The 16894-nt window shown below is 38.9% G+C and overlaps 2 protein-coding genes across 6 annotated transcripts; both read left to right on the forward strand.

Moving 5' to 3' along the window:
• The first annotated feature begins 269 nt into the window (after positions 1-269).
• On the forward strand, positions 270-16734 carry s100t (S100 calcium binding protein T). Of its 3 annotated transcripts, none has more exons than XM_077526364.1 (4): positions 270-496; positions 3139-3264; positions 15262-15424; positions 16377-16734. In XM_077526364.1, the coding sequence occupies exons 1-4, from the start codon at positions 480-482 to the stop codon at positions 16536-16538; spliced, it is 468 nt and encodes a 155-aa protein (XP_077382490.1). In that variant the 5' UTR covers positions 270-479; the 3' UTR covers positions 16539-16734. The 3 variants fall into 3 exon arrangements, with proteins under 3 accessions (XP_077382490.1, XP_077382491.1, XP_077382492.1); XM_077526365.1 differs by having other exon boundaries at positions 271-496; positions 3139-3252; XM_077526366.1 differs by lacking the exons at positions 270-496; positions 3139-3264 and adding an exon at positions 13827-13874.
• On the forward strand, positions 461-11362 carry LOC144022006 (protein S100-A13). Of its 3 annotated transcripts, XM_077526368.1 has the most exons (4): positions 461-496; positions 3139-3252; positions 10546-10667; positions 11006-11362. In XM_077526368.1, the coding sequence occupies exons 3-4, from the start codon at positions 10548-10550 to the stop codon at positions 11159-11161; spliced, it is 276 nt and encodes a 91-aa protein (XP_077382494.1). In that variant the 5' UTR covers positions 461-496; positions 3139-3252; positions 10546-10547; the 3' UTR covers positions 11162-11362. The 3 variants fall into 3 exon arrangements, with proteins under 3 accessions (XP_077382494.1, XP_077382495.1, XP_077382493.1); XM_077526369.1 differs by lacking the exon at positions 461-496 and having other exon boundaries at positions 3139-3264; XM_077526367.1 differs by lacking the exons at positions 461-496; positions 3139-3252 and adding an exon at positions 4438-4663.
• Positions 16735-16894: the final 160 nt, after the last annotated feature.

Consider the following 16894-nt stretch of genomic DNA (forward strand, 5'->3'; position numbering starts at 1 on the left):
TTCACAGTTGCATCACATCTGCCTTGCTGTTCCAAGGTATGAGTCTTGGCTTGGACCTTCTCTTCTGGAGTTTGCATGAGTTATCTTCAGGTACTCCTGCTTTCTCCCACATTCCAAAAGAATGCAATTTAATGCAAACTCTAAATTGTTCATAGGTGTGACTGATTGTCTACTGCCCTGCAGACATGTCTGATGACACGACTATTAGATTTAATGGTACTTAGCCTAATGGCATGGTGTGTAAGTAATATTGAAGCATTTTTGGAAAGCAAGAAAAAACACACGGACGCAAACAAATTGCGGTACAGTAAATCCAAGTGTCCGTCTAATAGTGTGATTTGCTCAGTTTTATTGATTGGCGTTTTATTTGACAAATCAAAAGTCAGTCGTGATTTGGCGCAAAAGCGGAAAAAACAAAATCTTTTATCATCCCGGAAGCAGTTGAGGCAATTTCCGGTTTACTGGTTACCCGGCCGGCTATGGCCCTCCATCCTAGGTAGGCGTGAAAACGGTTTTGGCTAATGTTTGTGCTAAATTTATGTTGTTGTTGTTGTTGGTGTTTTTAAACTGCTTTTAGGTTTGTTTATTTTGTTTAAATGACCTGTGAGTTTTTTGTTTGTTTGTTTTTTAACTGGAATATGTTGCTTTCGGCTATAATGTGAAGCATGCCTGAAAGTTGAGAAGCAAAGTGTTGGCTTTCTTACAAGTTATAAATCGCATAAATGGTGAGAAAAGTTTAGCAATTATTCATCTTGGTCGTTTTTTATACAGTACTTTTGTAGTCAGTTGACTTCAAGCATTACTTTTCATCCAAAATACCACTCATATCTTACGATATCCTACCAGCCATTTTGATTGATCGTCATAAACTCACTTAGGTGCAACTGCACTTTTCTTCCTCACTGATGACTCAGAGTAGGATGTAAGGGACCTGAAAACTTCTGCAAAGTAGGTTTTGGATGATGAAGCCACAGAGCTTGTTAGCGCTATAACTGTCTCCCTAATGCACATCCTGTCAAGGCTTTGGCTGAACTAATAAGGCTTGTCAGCTCCCGAACCCAAGTGGCTCGTTCGCAAAAAGTTTTGGCGACGCCGGCACTGTAATTGTACCTGTTTTATGACTTTATTTCTTTCCCTGTAGCACTTCAACTGTGTTTTTTTCCCCCACTCCTTGAAGAAGAAAGGTGCTAGTCAGACAATTGTCCAGTAATGCCGCCAAACTTGACAAAACCATTAAACCACTTGTGCACATTTGCCATAGTACTGCCACAATACTGCTCAATTAGTGAGTGATTTATGTCTGGAGTTGGTCTTTACATCCATCCATGAATGCTCTGGGCTTAATTTGAGTCTGCTCAGTTTAAACTAGCTGGCAGAAGAATAAGAAATAAGTGACACACCGAGGCCAGGGTTGTGTTTCCTTCAATTATTGGACACGAAGGTGACTAGTGAGTCACCAGTTGTATGTTTCCAAATGCTGTACTTACTGTATTGTATTTCCTTATACAACCTCCGCCACTATTTATTTACGCAAGTTTAGACTCATCGGCCAGAACCCTGTCAGTCGCTTCATTGAACAAATGTTAAGAAAACTACACATGCTAAGCAAGCAAATTCATTCATACAAATGCTGTCAACATGCATACTGGTGAACTGGTTACCCAGTTAGCAGCAAGCCAACTCTACATTCTCCTTCGCAGATGCCCTTGTTACTCACCTGGGCAAGCTCCGCCTTTTAAAGCCATATACATTAAAAGTCACACACTACAGTCGAATGTGAGAATGACCTGCACCTCACATGCACGTTATTGTCAAATAATGCTTAGTTTATTTTCCCTAAGTACCCAATTAATTGATGGGATAATCAATCAATAGAATACTTGATTCAAAAAACCTTTTCCGGCAATATAAAAGTGTCTTTATTAGCCCCCCCACCCCCATCAGTGATTTATTAGCACAACTCCCAGAATCGGGACATTGCTGTTTCTGTGGCATGTGTTCACACATCTGTTTTAGCGTCACGCATTAATCAGATAATTATATGTGTGACAACATCAGAGCCAACATCTGGCAGTGAGTCTTGGATGTTAAACGCATCACTCTGGTGGTATCATTGAGCTATCCCGATTTATCTAAATATCTATGCATTTATCATCCGTCCAAAATCTGACTCTGTAGTTCTTCTCCAAACCAGACATCTGCAGTATGTGTGGTGAGTAATGACATTTTTAAGCGTTTTTGAGTTGCTGCACCATTTCATATGCAGAATTTGTGTCGGCAGATGTGTCTCTGCTGCATGCACCACATTCACTGATCGGCTGCACTAAGTGATCAATTGAGCTGTTTTTTTGTTTTTGTTTTTTTAAATGTATAAACTAAAATTCTTCCTTTTTTTATGTTTTCTTCAGAACTAACTTTTAATTCTGGCTAAAAGTAAAAAATCTAAACTAAAATAGCTCACAAAGCACTACTTGTGTTGTCGCACTCCCCCGTAGATGTGCTGAATTGATTTCATATATTGAAATTAGGGGATGAGTAATTTCAAATTACTAAATTAACATCAAACGTAATTCTTGTCTTTTAACTGTGTGTCTCTTTTAAAACAGAACACCTAATGGTCCATTTAGTCATCTGCTAGCAAGTACTTGCACGCATAGACAAATAATAGGGCAACAATTACACATAAAGTTAAAGTGATGACTCACAACAACGGGCCCTGTGTTTACAGTCACCGGACCCTCGTATTCTTGTAAGGGGTGTGCCCTGACAAAGTTAATTATATGTCCAACAAAACTATTTTATATACTGTCTGTGTCTTGATAGAATACATTTCTAATGTTTCACATTCTAATCACATCTTAACACAATATATTTTCTATGTAATCTGTAAAAATAGTAAATCCGGACTGTGGAGCAGATGAATGCACTGCAAGTGTGGAAAATTCCATGCTTTTTTTTTTTCTTTTCCTTTCCTTTCCTTTTTTTTTTTTTTTAAACATACATGCAGTTCAGATAAACGTCCACCAGATGGTGACAGAGCTACATATCCTTCCTAAACCACATCTGCTCACATTCAAGTCTCCATTAACTGTTGAGAGTGACACATTCACTGAACGTAATTGTCCTCCCTTTGGATAGGAGCCTCAATGGAGTGTGCAACTTGGAGCAGTGCTGGCAGCTGATTGGCCAACAATACCGAGGGAGAGATTCAACCAATCGTGTGATGTCATTCACGTGTCTGCGTGCCATACGGTCGGTCAGAAGGTTTGACTCAACTGCAATGTTTTTGTGTGGTTTTTCTTGCACCGTTAGAAGCAGCCCCGGCTGTTCTGAACACACCCTCACTTTTGCACACACATGCATAAATACAGTCCCCTTCAAAAGTAATGGAACAGGAAGGTCAGTTCCTTTGATTTTGTTGTCTCAAAAGATAAATACAGGCAGAAAGTTCAGAATTCCTGCTTATTTAGTTCATGGTATTTGCATCTAGATGTGTTGAAAACAACTCAGAACAAAGCAGCTTTTGTTTGACTTCGCCAGACTGTTGCATTCCTCAATTAAAATACTTTGCCAAGCCTTTACTGCGGCCACTTTAAGTTCTTGTTTGTTTTGCCCTTCTGTCTCCTCGCCAGGAGGTAAAATGCACACTCTGTTAGGTTTAAGTCTGGTGATTGACATAAAACCTTCCCGTTTTCCCCCATATCAGTACTTTGTTGTGTTGGCATTGCGTTCTAGGTCATTAGCTTGTTACAAACTAGATTCTCACAATTAGTTTTGAAGCCCTTTACGGTAAATTGCCAGACGAAATGGTTTTGTAGACTTCAGAATGCATTACCTCCACCAAGCTACACAGATCAGTTTGTGTGTTTTGGACCAGATTGGATTATTGGATTAAGGAGTACAGGGATTATTCACAAAAGTTTTGGAGCAAAGTTTTATGGTCTGATAAGATCAAGATTAAGGTGCGGCGAAAGAAAGGATCTGCGTATGATCCAAGAGGTGCTCTGTCTTGAGTTGTTTATCACATCTAGAAATAAGTACAATGAAATAAAAGCTGGAATTATGAGCTTTTGCCTCATATTCATCTTTGAATCTGAAACCCAAATGTATTCAGCATACAAAGCAAAACAAAGGAATTGACATTGCTGTTCCAAAACTTTTGAGATGTCTGCATATATGTTTAAAGGCGTTCTGTGTTGTGTTTTTGTTCAAACTTTTACTCCCCAGTGAGCAACCATCTTCCCATTCTTTGCATAAGTGAGCAAAGTTTCAGGGCGTGGCACTTGTTGCATCTGTGAGAACACACACACAAACACACATACTTGTTCCCACATGTAATGCAAGAGACGCTGGAAAAAGTAGAAAATGAGAGAAAAGTTGCCCCCCAAAAAAAAGTAACAAAGGTGTTGCAATTGCATGGCACAGGCCGGGATGAGCGTGAACGTCAACGGTTGCTCGAGCAAAGCAAGCGGCGGGCGCCCCTGTCCACATTCCTTCTCCCCCGCGCATGCACACGCCCTGTGACAGTGAAAAAAAGTTGGCCGCGGCAGCGAGAAGTTAAATCACGGAAAAGATATGTGTTGCTGCCTCATCTAGCTCAGAGGAAAAAGAAGGAGCTGCTGCGCTTATTGCCTTTTCTTCCTTCCCTCCTCAAATCTTGACGGTGAGTGTGGATTTTTCCTTCTTTTCTACCATATTGTTTTTTATTCCTCAACAATGTTTTAATTGTAGCTTATTTCAACACCATCTCGTGACTGTTGCATTGCTTTTTTTTTTTTTTTTTTTTTTTTCTCTCTCGCGCGCTCACTGAGCCGTCCCGGCGGATCAGGTTGTCGTCGGTGGTAAACGAACCCGTGCCCCTTTACACGTCCAGGGAAACCCAAGCCGTGTCACGGTGACTTATTCATGAGGCCAGTGTCACTCCTGCCGTTGCTCATTGTGCATATTGTCAGCAGTAGTTTGGGCTTCATCTAAACACAAGACTCCACACCATATCCGAAAACCCCCTCATGTCTCCGTTACGCAGTTTTGGCACGTGTGACCTGAGTAACGGACTCGTCCGATTTTGTATCTTTCTTCTGCTTATCAGTATTATTTTGTTCTACTCGAGTGTGTGTTTATGCTTGGGTGATGACAAGAAAGAGGAAGTGTAACAGTCACACCTTTTTAGTGTAGCTGAGGGGTGGGAAAGTACTGAAACATCTGCAAATCACAACCCCACCCCAAAAAAAGATTATTAAAGTATATGAATATGAGCTCCATACTGAATGTATTGTAATTATTAGACTACAGAAAAGAATTGAGATACGAGTAACCTGACTTGCGTGTTTTTCATGTTATGGGTTAAAAACAAAAAAAATGGAGATTGAACTCAAATTGCAATTTGTCAAATAGTTAACAACAAACAATTAATCGAAGAAAAAGCTTCAAATTATGTAATGCCACTCCCTATTGCACTTTACTGTCAAACTAAGCAAAACAAAGTTGCATTGTATGGAAACATTGTGATTGTAAAACAACTACATAACTTTGCCCTAGCAGAGACTGTTGAGTGTGATGCTAACAAACAATGCAAAAAGCCGTAAAGGGGCTAGCATATAGCATTAGTGTTGTGGCGTTATAACTTTTTAAGAAATTGATTTTGGACACAAACCGTAGAACCCCAATTCCGGTCCTCGAGGTTTTTTCATTTTTACACCTACCAACACACCTGATTCATATAATAAGCCAGGTGTGTTGGTAGGCGGAAAAATGGAAATCCTGCAGTCCTGCGGCCCTCGAGGACCGGAATTGGGGAACCCTGCCGTAGAGCAACACATGTAGTCCAACAATATAACAATACTTACAGGAATATTTCCTTTATCCTCTGCAAAAAATGACTGGTCTTACTGCAGCTTACTCAATAGTTGTGACCGTCTCCATGTATAGTCATACTGCATACACGCGTGCACTAGAAGGAGAATTATGTTGCTACTCTGTTTTTATCGAATATTATAGTGTTACTTTTTTTTTTTTTTAAATAAAGAAAAAAATTGCGGGCTGACTGGAACGAATTAATGGCATTTCCATTCTTTTCAATGAGGACAGATGGTTTGAGATGAGTCTTTTGATTTGTGAGTAGGGAACCAATTAAACTCATATCTGAAAGCACCACTGTACATGAACGTCATTTTTCAAGAATGACAATACTATGAAAGTAATGTTACTGGGGAAAAATAGATGTGTTGAGTTGAAATGTTACATTTCTAAAGCATTTTGCAATTGCACCTTTTCTTCTTGTAGCCATACGACTCTCATAACATTCCAAAGGGCTGTTTTTATTTTTTATTTTTAAATATTACAACAGTTTTCTTTCTTTCTTTCTTTCTTTCTTTCTTTCTTTCTTTCTTTCTTTCTTTCTTTCTTTCTTTCTTATCAGATAAAAAGCTACACAGTGGGTTCTGTCTTAGTTTTTTTTTTTTTTTTTTTTTTAAATAAATTCCACATAGCTAAATATGAAAGCTTTTGAAAAATCAAATACTTAGGAATGTTCTTGCTCTATGAATCATCCACTAAACACTGCACATGTGCCTATATATATATATATATATATATATATATATATATATATATATATATATATATATATATATATATATATATATATATATATATATATATATATATATATATATATATATATATATATATATATATGAAGTGTTCAAACTGGTGGAACTGTCTGTTATGCTCATAAAATGAACCCCACTACAAGTGTTTTGTTGCTACAAAGTAACGAGGTTAGTAGTTTGCCTTTGGGCGTTGCTAACCTGCTTTGCCTCTCAACTGGTTTCTACTTGTCTTTCTACTTGCAACATTGACTCTCCAATCTGACAGACACGCTGTGTATCATGTACAACGCATGTGTTTGTTTGCCTCTCGTCAGTCTTGTTTCCTCACACTCACTCGTGACATGCAAACAATGTGACATGACTAAAGTTTTGTCCAACCGAGTAGGGACAGATATGTAAAAGCTTTTGAAATGCTTTTTGACAACTCTTGATAAGAGGATAGAAGATTAAATAAGTACTGTGGAAAGAAATAAACCAAGTAATGCTGGTCATTTTTTATTTCCCCATAGGAATAACCATTAATGGGCGAACTGTCATTATCATAAATGTTTTGACCTGCCCAGGCAGTTTTTCCAAGTAACATTTTAACAATCTTGTCATACAAGTACCAAATAAGTTAGCTGTCAGAGGGGGAATAATAAAAGTCTTTTCTCATTTTTAACTGTACTTCCTAATAGCTACTATCCTGTCTCAAAGGACACAAAAGCCAAAGAAAAAGCAACACGTGTGCGGAGATAAAGCTCACGATACTCACTGAACTGAGGTTTGGGGATATTTGCAATGACCTCTGAGTTTCTGAGTGAAAGTCTTGAGAATTTTTTAGGGATTTTGGGATTCCTAGTAAATGTCCTTTTTTGTTTTTAAACAAAACAGCACTGTTTTTGTTTAACCACATTAACACTAACGACTGTATTTCTGTTCTGTTGTAATTTTAATTACCCCAAACTTTTGAACGATAGCGTAAATGCCACATCCATGCGTCACATTTTCTGATCCTTTACCTCCTTTGTCTCGTATCCAGAGTTTTTTTTTCCCCCCCTCTTTTTATTACATTGAATTCCAAGTGCAGTCAGACCACAATATAAACTGGGCCTTGCTCAAACCCTGTGAGTCATTCTTGAGGGCAAACCACGTGCTAATGTGCACACAAGCAGCCTGCCTCGTGCTTTTATTCAGCTTCGCTAGTGCACCACTTCCCTTCGTCTCCTCACAATCCGTAACATTCTCGCCCTGGTACGAGCCCCTTGGTCCGTTTCATGTTGATCTCGTTACACTTGGAGCGCTTGCTAATGGGCGGCGGCCTGCCGGTTGGTGTGCTTTCTGCCGAGCTGTTGTTCCAAAGGTGTTGGGACAACGTTAGTGCACTGTTAAATAATTCAATATGATGATGAAAAGCAAGCAGATGACAGATGCTCACTAGTATGTCGGAAAAAAATGTGTGTTTGTGTGGCAGTGCCTCCATGAAACACAATCCTGATGTGCGTTGGGCCTCACTCAGTAATTAGGTTAATGCAGCCAACGTAATTATTACTGCTTGGGATGTGTGTACGCGAGGGTGTGTGTCTGTGGGTGTGGACCAATGTGTGTGCTCAGTCTAAGCAAGCATTGTGTTGTGACATCCGCGTCACATGGGGGATTTATCTGCAGTTCCTAGGCAACAAAGACAACAACAAAATGGCTCCAAGCAGGCAATCGCCATCACTGGCTAGGCTGTTTCCTGACTGTCTTTTTCCGAGTCACCCACTCAGTCAATCATTCCGCCTTTCTTCTGTGGAAATCTTGCAGCGAGGCCTCCACCGCACTACAAGGATAATGATCGGTTCCACATGGGGGACTCCGAGTTTGATCCATGACAGCTGCCTTCAAATAGTTGTCCGTTTTTGAATGTGGAGGATAGTCAATACGAGTAGTACTGCATTATGCAATCAGTGGAACCTGAAGTAGTAAAGTGCTGTATTTGTTAACTTTTTACCGTTGTCGTCTGCTTGCATCGGGGTCAAGTACCAGATCGAGCGTATAGAAACGGTGAGAAAAAAAGCTTGTTGTGTGTTGCAGGTTGCATCCACTTTTGTAATGTGCATTACTGCCCCCAACAGGACTGGAGTGGAATAGTATCAAGTAATTTTTTTTTTTTTATCCAGTGAGTCAGACAGGTTTAGGATTGTTCAGCCAATTTTGTGGGAATGCTTTTTCTCCACACTTTTTTTGCCACGTAACAACTCCCACATAATACTTCCAATTTAAATTGTTCAAATTTCAACTAGCTTAAAAAAAATGAATGCCTCCCTGGGTATTTATCGACTGACTCCACATTACTTACAGTATTTGCACAATTTCACATTTAATATCAACTTTTCTCCTTTAATTTTCAATGGGACAGAAATTTAACCTTTTCTAAGTATCACTTTCCACGTCCACTTCCATACATATCATCATTACCAGGTGTCTGATACTGCTCGGTGCCACAGTTGCTAAAGCACATTGTCCAGTAACCAGGAGGTTATAATTTCAGAATTTATCTCTCAATTTACTTTATAAGCATTCCACGTGCATTCAAATCTTAGCATTCACCTATTGGCTTTCAGCATTCCCACACAATTTCTCCAAAAATTGCACTTAGTCTAGTGTAATTTGAAAGTGCCATTCAGCAGGCTCCTCATAATGATAATAATCCTCTGCATAGCTTTGTTGTGTTTATATTTATTACACAACAACTCAGCAGCTCTGCTCCAAATAATTTTAATAACATTCCGCATCTTGTATTACACAACATCAACTCACTATAGTGGAAGAAAATATTCACTGGCTCTAACAGGAAATTATGCAATCAAAAAAGAGAAACAGAATAGAATTACATACAGTATCTGTGTCTGTTCATCACAAGTGAAATAAATAGTGGTTAACAGTTGGTTCTGGGTTCGACTCTCTGCTACGGTGTTGGCGTGAGTGTTCTCATGGCACTGTGGCTTCCACCACATTCCAAAAACGTCATGCATGTTCGGTTTGCTGAAGACTTTCAATTGTGCATGGGTGTGAGTGTGAATGGCTGTTTGTTTAGATGTGCCCTGTGATTGGCTGATAAGCAAATTCAGAGTAGGATCAGCTCGAGGACAGACGCAACAGATCATGAATAATTGTTCCTTATAGTGTGGGTGACTTCGCTCTAACACACATTTTGCCTGCCTTGATACCAATTCCGATTTAGGTTGTTTAAAAAAGAGCATCAAAAAAATGTTTTACGCTGTAACACCCACCCGCCCACCCACTCTAAAAATGCCTCAATGAGATATCTAACCACCGTATTCATAATTAGAGCTACTTGATAACTCATCTCTAGTAGGAATGAAATTTGATGCTTGGACGTTTTCATCCCTTATTTGCCTATTAAAGTATAACGTAGGTGTGTTAGCAGGCGGACAGTGGCGGGTAATCTGAGCCAGATGCGCCCCAAAGGCATCCTGGGGATCAAATATCCTCCGTCAGAGATCACGGCCCTCATTGTGTTCACCTCTTCTCTTCTTCTTCCACCGTGTCCACCGCTCGCTCTCCCTCTGACCTCACGCTTCTCCTCCCACTCCTCGTAAATGCTGACATCACCTGTTTGGATTACCTATCTTACAGAACAAACAATATTATGTAGCAATTGTAAGAAAAAAAATATTCTGGGTGATGAAAACGGTCTTGTATTAACAGTATTTCTGTCTTTATGGTCGAAACCTTTAGTGGTTTGTAATATTGGCGGTTTTCCGTTTACGTAATTACCGGTAAATAATTTAAGAATGAATTATACATGTGTTCACTAGACAGTCACCTAATGAACTTTTACAGGTGCTGATTTGTATTTACAGTGGTGGATTAAAATTACAAGTCATAAAATAGCAATGTTATGGTATTTATTCCTATTTGTTTTTTTGTTTTTTTCCCCCTCCTGTAGACATGGAGGACGCCATCAAGACATTGGTGACCACATTTATTACTTCTAGCAGAGGCAAGGAGAACATGGATGGGAAGTGCTTCCAGAAGATGGTAAAGAAGCACCTTGGCAGCGTCATGGAGGTAAAACGCTTACTCGGCAAGCAAATACCTGACATTTTGTTGTAACTGATGTGAATAAAAGTGCAAAACAAGCACTACTTGGACAATAAAGAAGATGAGAAACAAATATATGATTTCACTTATAGGTAAACTTGTTGAGGTCTTTCATGTGTAAAAATGTATTTTGATTGTTGCTGTTTATAATATGTAAGGTCCCAAAGTACACTGGGTTGCTCATTTTTAAATGAAGTATGTTTTCCATTATTATTATTATTATTATTATTATCTTTATTTTTTTTATTTTTTTTTTTTTTTCTTTGTTTTGTCCTGTTTCATCTCTACCTTGTGATTTATCACAGGACTCCAGCAGCTCAGCAGCCATCAAGGAAATGCAAAACGGCCTAGATGAGAACAAGGATGGAAAGGTCAGCTTTCAGGAATACCTCACTCTGATTGGCTACATCGCCAAAGCGGTCAGCGACAGCAAGAGCCCATCCAACGCAGCGGCGTCATAGATGGAGACGTATTTGGGGCTGCTTTCTTGTGTGCTTCTTTTTATTCCACCCCACGCAATTAACCAATCTTTTGTACCTACACATCCGCCTAACCTGCTAACTTCCATCTTGTATTCAAGGCTCCCTCCATGTTGATCTCTAAGAAAACATTGAAGAACTCCCATGTCAAGAATGCAATTAAAGCTTTATACTGACACCGCATTTTGTTGTATGGCGTCATTTGTGCGTCCAAATGTGTTCGCAGTGGTTCCCCTGACGTGCTTCTAAAATTAGGTACGTGTGGTTTCCCTGATGAGCATCGAATACTGCAACTGGATCCGAGCACACAGGAGATGTGATCCATTGTGTTCCATGCGCCCATGCAACATTATGCCTACACACACGCAAACGTGAACATGTCTTGCGTGGAAATGATGGCACATTTAAACATACAGTCCTGAGCAATTTTGCCAACCGTCTTTTAGTGATGCTATTAGCATAAACAGATGGCGTAAGTTAAGCTAGGCTAGCACAACTTTAACAAAGTAGATGGAAAGCATGACTGACTAGTAGAGCATGCGCCGTCATGACACATGGCAAAGATTTTAACTGAACCTTGAGGCATGTTGAGTCACTGTTCATTTTACAACCTGTCGGAAAGCTCCCCTCATCCCAGTCAGCTTACCAAGTAGCTCATTCTTTGATTGACTGCAGTCAGAGCTTCTTGTAGTGGATGAACAATGCAAGAACATCACTTTGCAGAACTCTGACACTGAACAGCTTTCACTGTTTCATTAGAATTTTAAGAATATCAGCATTTAATCTGCAAAATTCTCAGAAGCCAAGGCCACATTGTAGGTTTTGGCAAAGTGCCGAAGTGCTATCTTTTCTGGCCTGATATTTGAAGTGAATGCAGCGTCTTGGCTCTCATACTACTAAAGTGTGCCCCTCTTGCTGACCTGGATGATTGCTCACATCAGACTTGACAACTGTCTAGCTTACTAGCTAGCTCGCCAGCACATGGCTATATAGCTAGTAGCTAGCTAGCCAGTACAGGGTGTTCCAAAATGGTTGACCCCATTCTAAATGCGCATATCTCGGAAACTACTTGATGGATATTAATGAAACTAAATACACTTTATGTTGAAGGTCATAAGTTTTATTGGTTAAATTTACAAAGAAAAGTACAAATATTTGTTGGTTCTATGACAGATTTTCCTAAATGTTCAACACCAAGTGGCAGGTTATATTTTGCAATTACAGCCCAAGTGCTTTTTATGACATTCAGAACTTTCTTTCCTGTGTTTTGTGTAAGCTCGATGTTACAAACAAAAACTTCAAACGTTTCTACACAAGCTGTGAAAATTTGATGTCATTCCAACGAAAATTGTCAAAATTATTGGCCTACGAAATGGGGTCAAACATTTTGGAACACCCTGTACATGGCTATATAGCTAGTAGCTAGCTAGCCAGCTATATACTGTAGCTATCTATCTATATAGCTGTCTGTCTAAATTTCTATAAAGTAAGCGAATCCCTCCTATATCACAACAGCCAGTTTGACGTCTGAGGTCTGACTGCCATGCATTTGTAACAGTGTAAAAGTCATACAGTACTAAGTCACTGCACCGGTTTGCTGCAATGCGGTCGGTACAGTGAGCAAAGCCAGTGAAAATAATGTTGCACTTTATTAGGGTTGCAACATTTATCTCCGGCCACATATTTAACCTTGCATGTGTAAACATGTTCAGGGCCAACTCACTCAAATGCAAGAACCATCACAAGCATGACATCTGGTAGACATGTCTGTCACAAGTAGACCCACAAAAAAAAGTCTGCCACTGGAAATAGCCCCCCCCAAAAAAGGGGGGTTGAATACAAGAATTAAATTGGAATTGGCTACTTGGACCTGCAGTGTAAATCCAGCCATAGACAGATTGTTGACTCAAAATCTAGTTTTCATCATTGCGTGTTGACAGAGTACGACAGCCATGTTTGATGTCCCGCCATAAATCAGAAAACTCTAATATCTCAACTTCACAAGGTCGCAAATGTCATATATTGATGTACATTCCAATTTCCTTCACACATTTAACATCAAATATTTTGACCAGCGAGGTCCCATTCATCATTCACAGATGTGAATTAAACTTGTGAAATTTAGGAGTCATGAATATGACTCCCTTCCTCCAAATGTTACTCAAAGCTTCTTACTGGATCCGCTGCTGGTCGCCTAGCGACATGACGTTGTAGTGGATGATATGGATGCCACATATGTTGAAAAATGTCTGACTGTGTGTTGGTGCATGGGCTCGGATATACAAGAAGGGCCAGAGTCACATCCATGTTTTGAAGAGTCCGTCAACCTTACTCGTCTTACTCAGGATCTTTTCTGACACCTTGGCTTCATTTTGTGCTGATTTGAGTATTTTGGGTCTCCATTTAGCTCATTCAATTAACTTGATGCCTCAGTGTTACTACAGGCCCCATTTTGTCTGCGTCGGAGATGGTGTTGGGTTGAATCTAACATCTTCAATGTGTCCAATAGACAGGTAGCAGGTGTCTGAACAAAAGAGCTGGAGGAGGAGGAAGAGAGGATTGACATGTGGAAGGGGGATGGGTGGAGTGAGGGGGGTATTTAAGACTGGGTCCCGCTCGTCCAGCTCCTCAGTTGCTTGTTTTTCTACTCTCTGCGTGCACCTAAGCCTCCGGCTGGCCCTCGTCCTCCATTCAGGTAAGGATGATCATTTGGCTGACAGGAGGATTTATTCCTCACCAATTGGATTTTTCCCTGATAGGAAACTTTTGTCTTTTTAAGGGCCAGTTATTGCGTAAAGCATTCAGAAATTTAGCACCAAAATTCAAAATTTATTATTCTGTTTTTTTGACACATCTGTAACTCCACATTTCTCAACCAATTCAAACCATTTCAACGTCAAAATATTCTTAAATGTACATAATACACTTTAAAAAAAATAATTCAGTACATCCCTTGAGTAAATTACTACTTTTGAGGTTTTTTTTAGTGTACATCAAGTTCAAATTTTTAACCCATTCAAATCATTATGACTTTAGAATGTTCAGCATTTCTACTGTAAAAAAAAAAAATATCCACATTCTCTGCGAGAAAATTCCTAAATTAAAATAAATGAAAAGATTCTCACCTGATATATTAATCATAACTTCAAAATTTCCAACATTTCAAACATTTTTTTTTTTCCAGATTACCTTAAAAAAATAAAATCAAATCCTGAACAAATGGAGATATAATTTTATTTTTAAATCACCCCAAAGTCACAATCTCTGGACCAATTCAATGATTTTAATTTAAAAATATTCCAAAAAGTTCTTTCAAAAAAAAAAAAAAAAAAATATATATATATATATATATATATATATATATATATATACATATTTACAATGTACATCAAGTTCACCATTTTCAAACCAATATAGATCATTCTAACTTCAGTGTTCAACATTTAAAGTCCTACTTTTTTAAACATTCCACATTAATACAAACATATTTTTTTAAATCATTTTTTTTTTTAAAGGATTTTTTTTTTACCTCAAATTTGAAAAATTTCAACTGTCAAATGATTCAAATTCTAAAATGTTGAGCAACCCGCAATGTCTGCAGTTTACCTCAAAAAGCTCCAAAATAAAAGGAGAAATTTGAGTAATTTTTCCAAAACATTTGTAAATTACTCTACATCATTTTCAGTCACATGCAATTTCAACCAAAATTGTAGTTCTAATAAATTCAAATGCAAATTTGTGTTGTTTTTGTAATTAAGTAGCAATGAAAAGCTCTCGGAAGTGTGGATGTCTCTCATCCTTGTTCTGTCCTGGTCCTGGTTTGTACGAGCAGCTTTGGGTTTCAGACTTTATCAGCCGGCTCACATGTCCGACAGAGGTCCAAAGAGCGGCATCAGATAATGTGTAGCGGAATCCTACTGACGGACGAAACGCCGGCCATGAGGAAACGGAGCACACTTGACACCAGAGCGCTTTCAGGGCTTCCCTGTCTTCTTCTTAATGATGCTTGACCCTCCCTGTGGCGCATCCCCAACGGCTGTCGTTGTGCTTTCTATGATGGCTGCTGTTTGTCTGCTCGGCAGCATGTCTCTGCCCAACGCCGAGAACGCGTCCAGCCTGGAGAACGCCATGCAGCTCATGATCCAGACCTTCCACAAGTATTCCGGCAACGAGGGCGACAAGTACACGCTGAGCAAGGCCGAGCTCAAGGACATGCTCACCACTGAGCTGGGCAACTACCTCGATGTAAGGAAGAGAAACGTGAACCCAAATGACAGCTTCTGTCTCTAATTGGTTGTTTTTTTGTTTTGAAATTAATAAAATGAAATAGCCAATTTCCCCTTTAAACATTTTATATGGAAACACCTAAATGCTCAACCAAATCATATAATAACAAAATTTTGTTAGCTTTGTGCTAACATATGCCAAATGGCATTAACAGGCTGGCAAAAATTAATATGATGTTATACCAACACATGGAGCAGCAATACATACAAACTTTTCTGCCCTGTGGGAACAACAAATATTACTGCAGGTTATAGTTGCGGATCGTCTGTTTTGCTTTTTGCTCTTTTCTATCCTTGTTTTCATTTCCTTTTTTTTATCTTTTTTTTTAGCAACTTATTTACCTTTTCCTTTTATTTTTCATATTTCCTTTTTTTCTTTTGTCTTCATTTCTTTATCTTTTCCTTTTCTTTATCTTTTTCTTCATTTTGTCATACTTATTTTTTTTCCTTTATTTTTCAAATTTTTATTTCTTCTTTTGCTTCCTCATTTGTCAACATCTTTCAAGTTTTTCTTTTTCATTTCTTTGTCATTGTTTAATTTTTTTTATTATTATTATATTTTTTTTTTAATTCTTTTTACATTTTGTACTTTATTTGTGTTTTTTCTTCTGCTATGCTCACTGTACATTAAGTAAAACTCAGTGCTGCCCTGCAAGTTTGTGGCACTGTTTGGTACTACATTACAAGGCCCGCAATTCTTATTTTGGATCTGGTTGTATGCGGTTAATGACCATAACAAAAAACTGACAAAAAAAATAGTAATTATATTAAATTAAAATTCCGCAATATGGTGGGGGTGCAACGGTGATATAATGCGGAACACTTTATCGTGGCCGCACTCTTACTTATAATGGATGAGGGTGAAAAAACAAACAAACAAACAAAAAACCTAAATATTCTTTTCTATGCAGAAAGCCCAAGATAAGGAGGCTGTGGAAAATGTGATGTGTAGCCTGGACTCCAACGGGGATGGCGAGGTGGATTTCACTGAATTCATCTATCTGGTGGGTGCCCTCACTGTGGCCTGCAACGAGTTCTTCCTGGAGTTCAACGAAAAGCCCGGGAAGAAGTAGTGAAGGCTGCAAGGAGGAAAGACACACACAACGTACACACACATACTGCACATGTTTAATAGTGATTTGATTGACCGGTGTTGTCCTTTTGTCTGCAAATTCAATTCATGTTTACATTAGTCTGTTTCTGTTCATGCATTTTGTAACACTGTGGAATTCTCCCTGGAAAGAATAAATGTGATCTTTGTTCAAAGCATCCTGTTGTGGTTATCTATTGACATGAAATGGCCGCTAGGTGGCACTATGTGACCCTGGGACGAGATGATTGTGAACACAAGGATCAAAAGCTTTCACACATTTTCTCATTTAGATGGTGTGGCCAAACTTTTCAGTTGAAGTCAACTTTTGCTGCGTCA

This window comes from Festucalex cinctus, chromosome 7 (assembly GCF_051991245.1).
Source record: "Festucalex cinctus isolate MCC-2025b chromosome 7, RoL_Fcin_1.0, whole genome shotgun sequence".
NCBI lineage: Eukaryota > Metazoa > Chordata > Actinopteri > Syngnathiformes > Syngnathidae > Festucalex > Festucalex cinctus.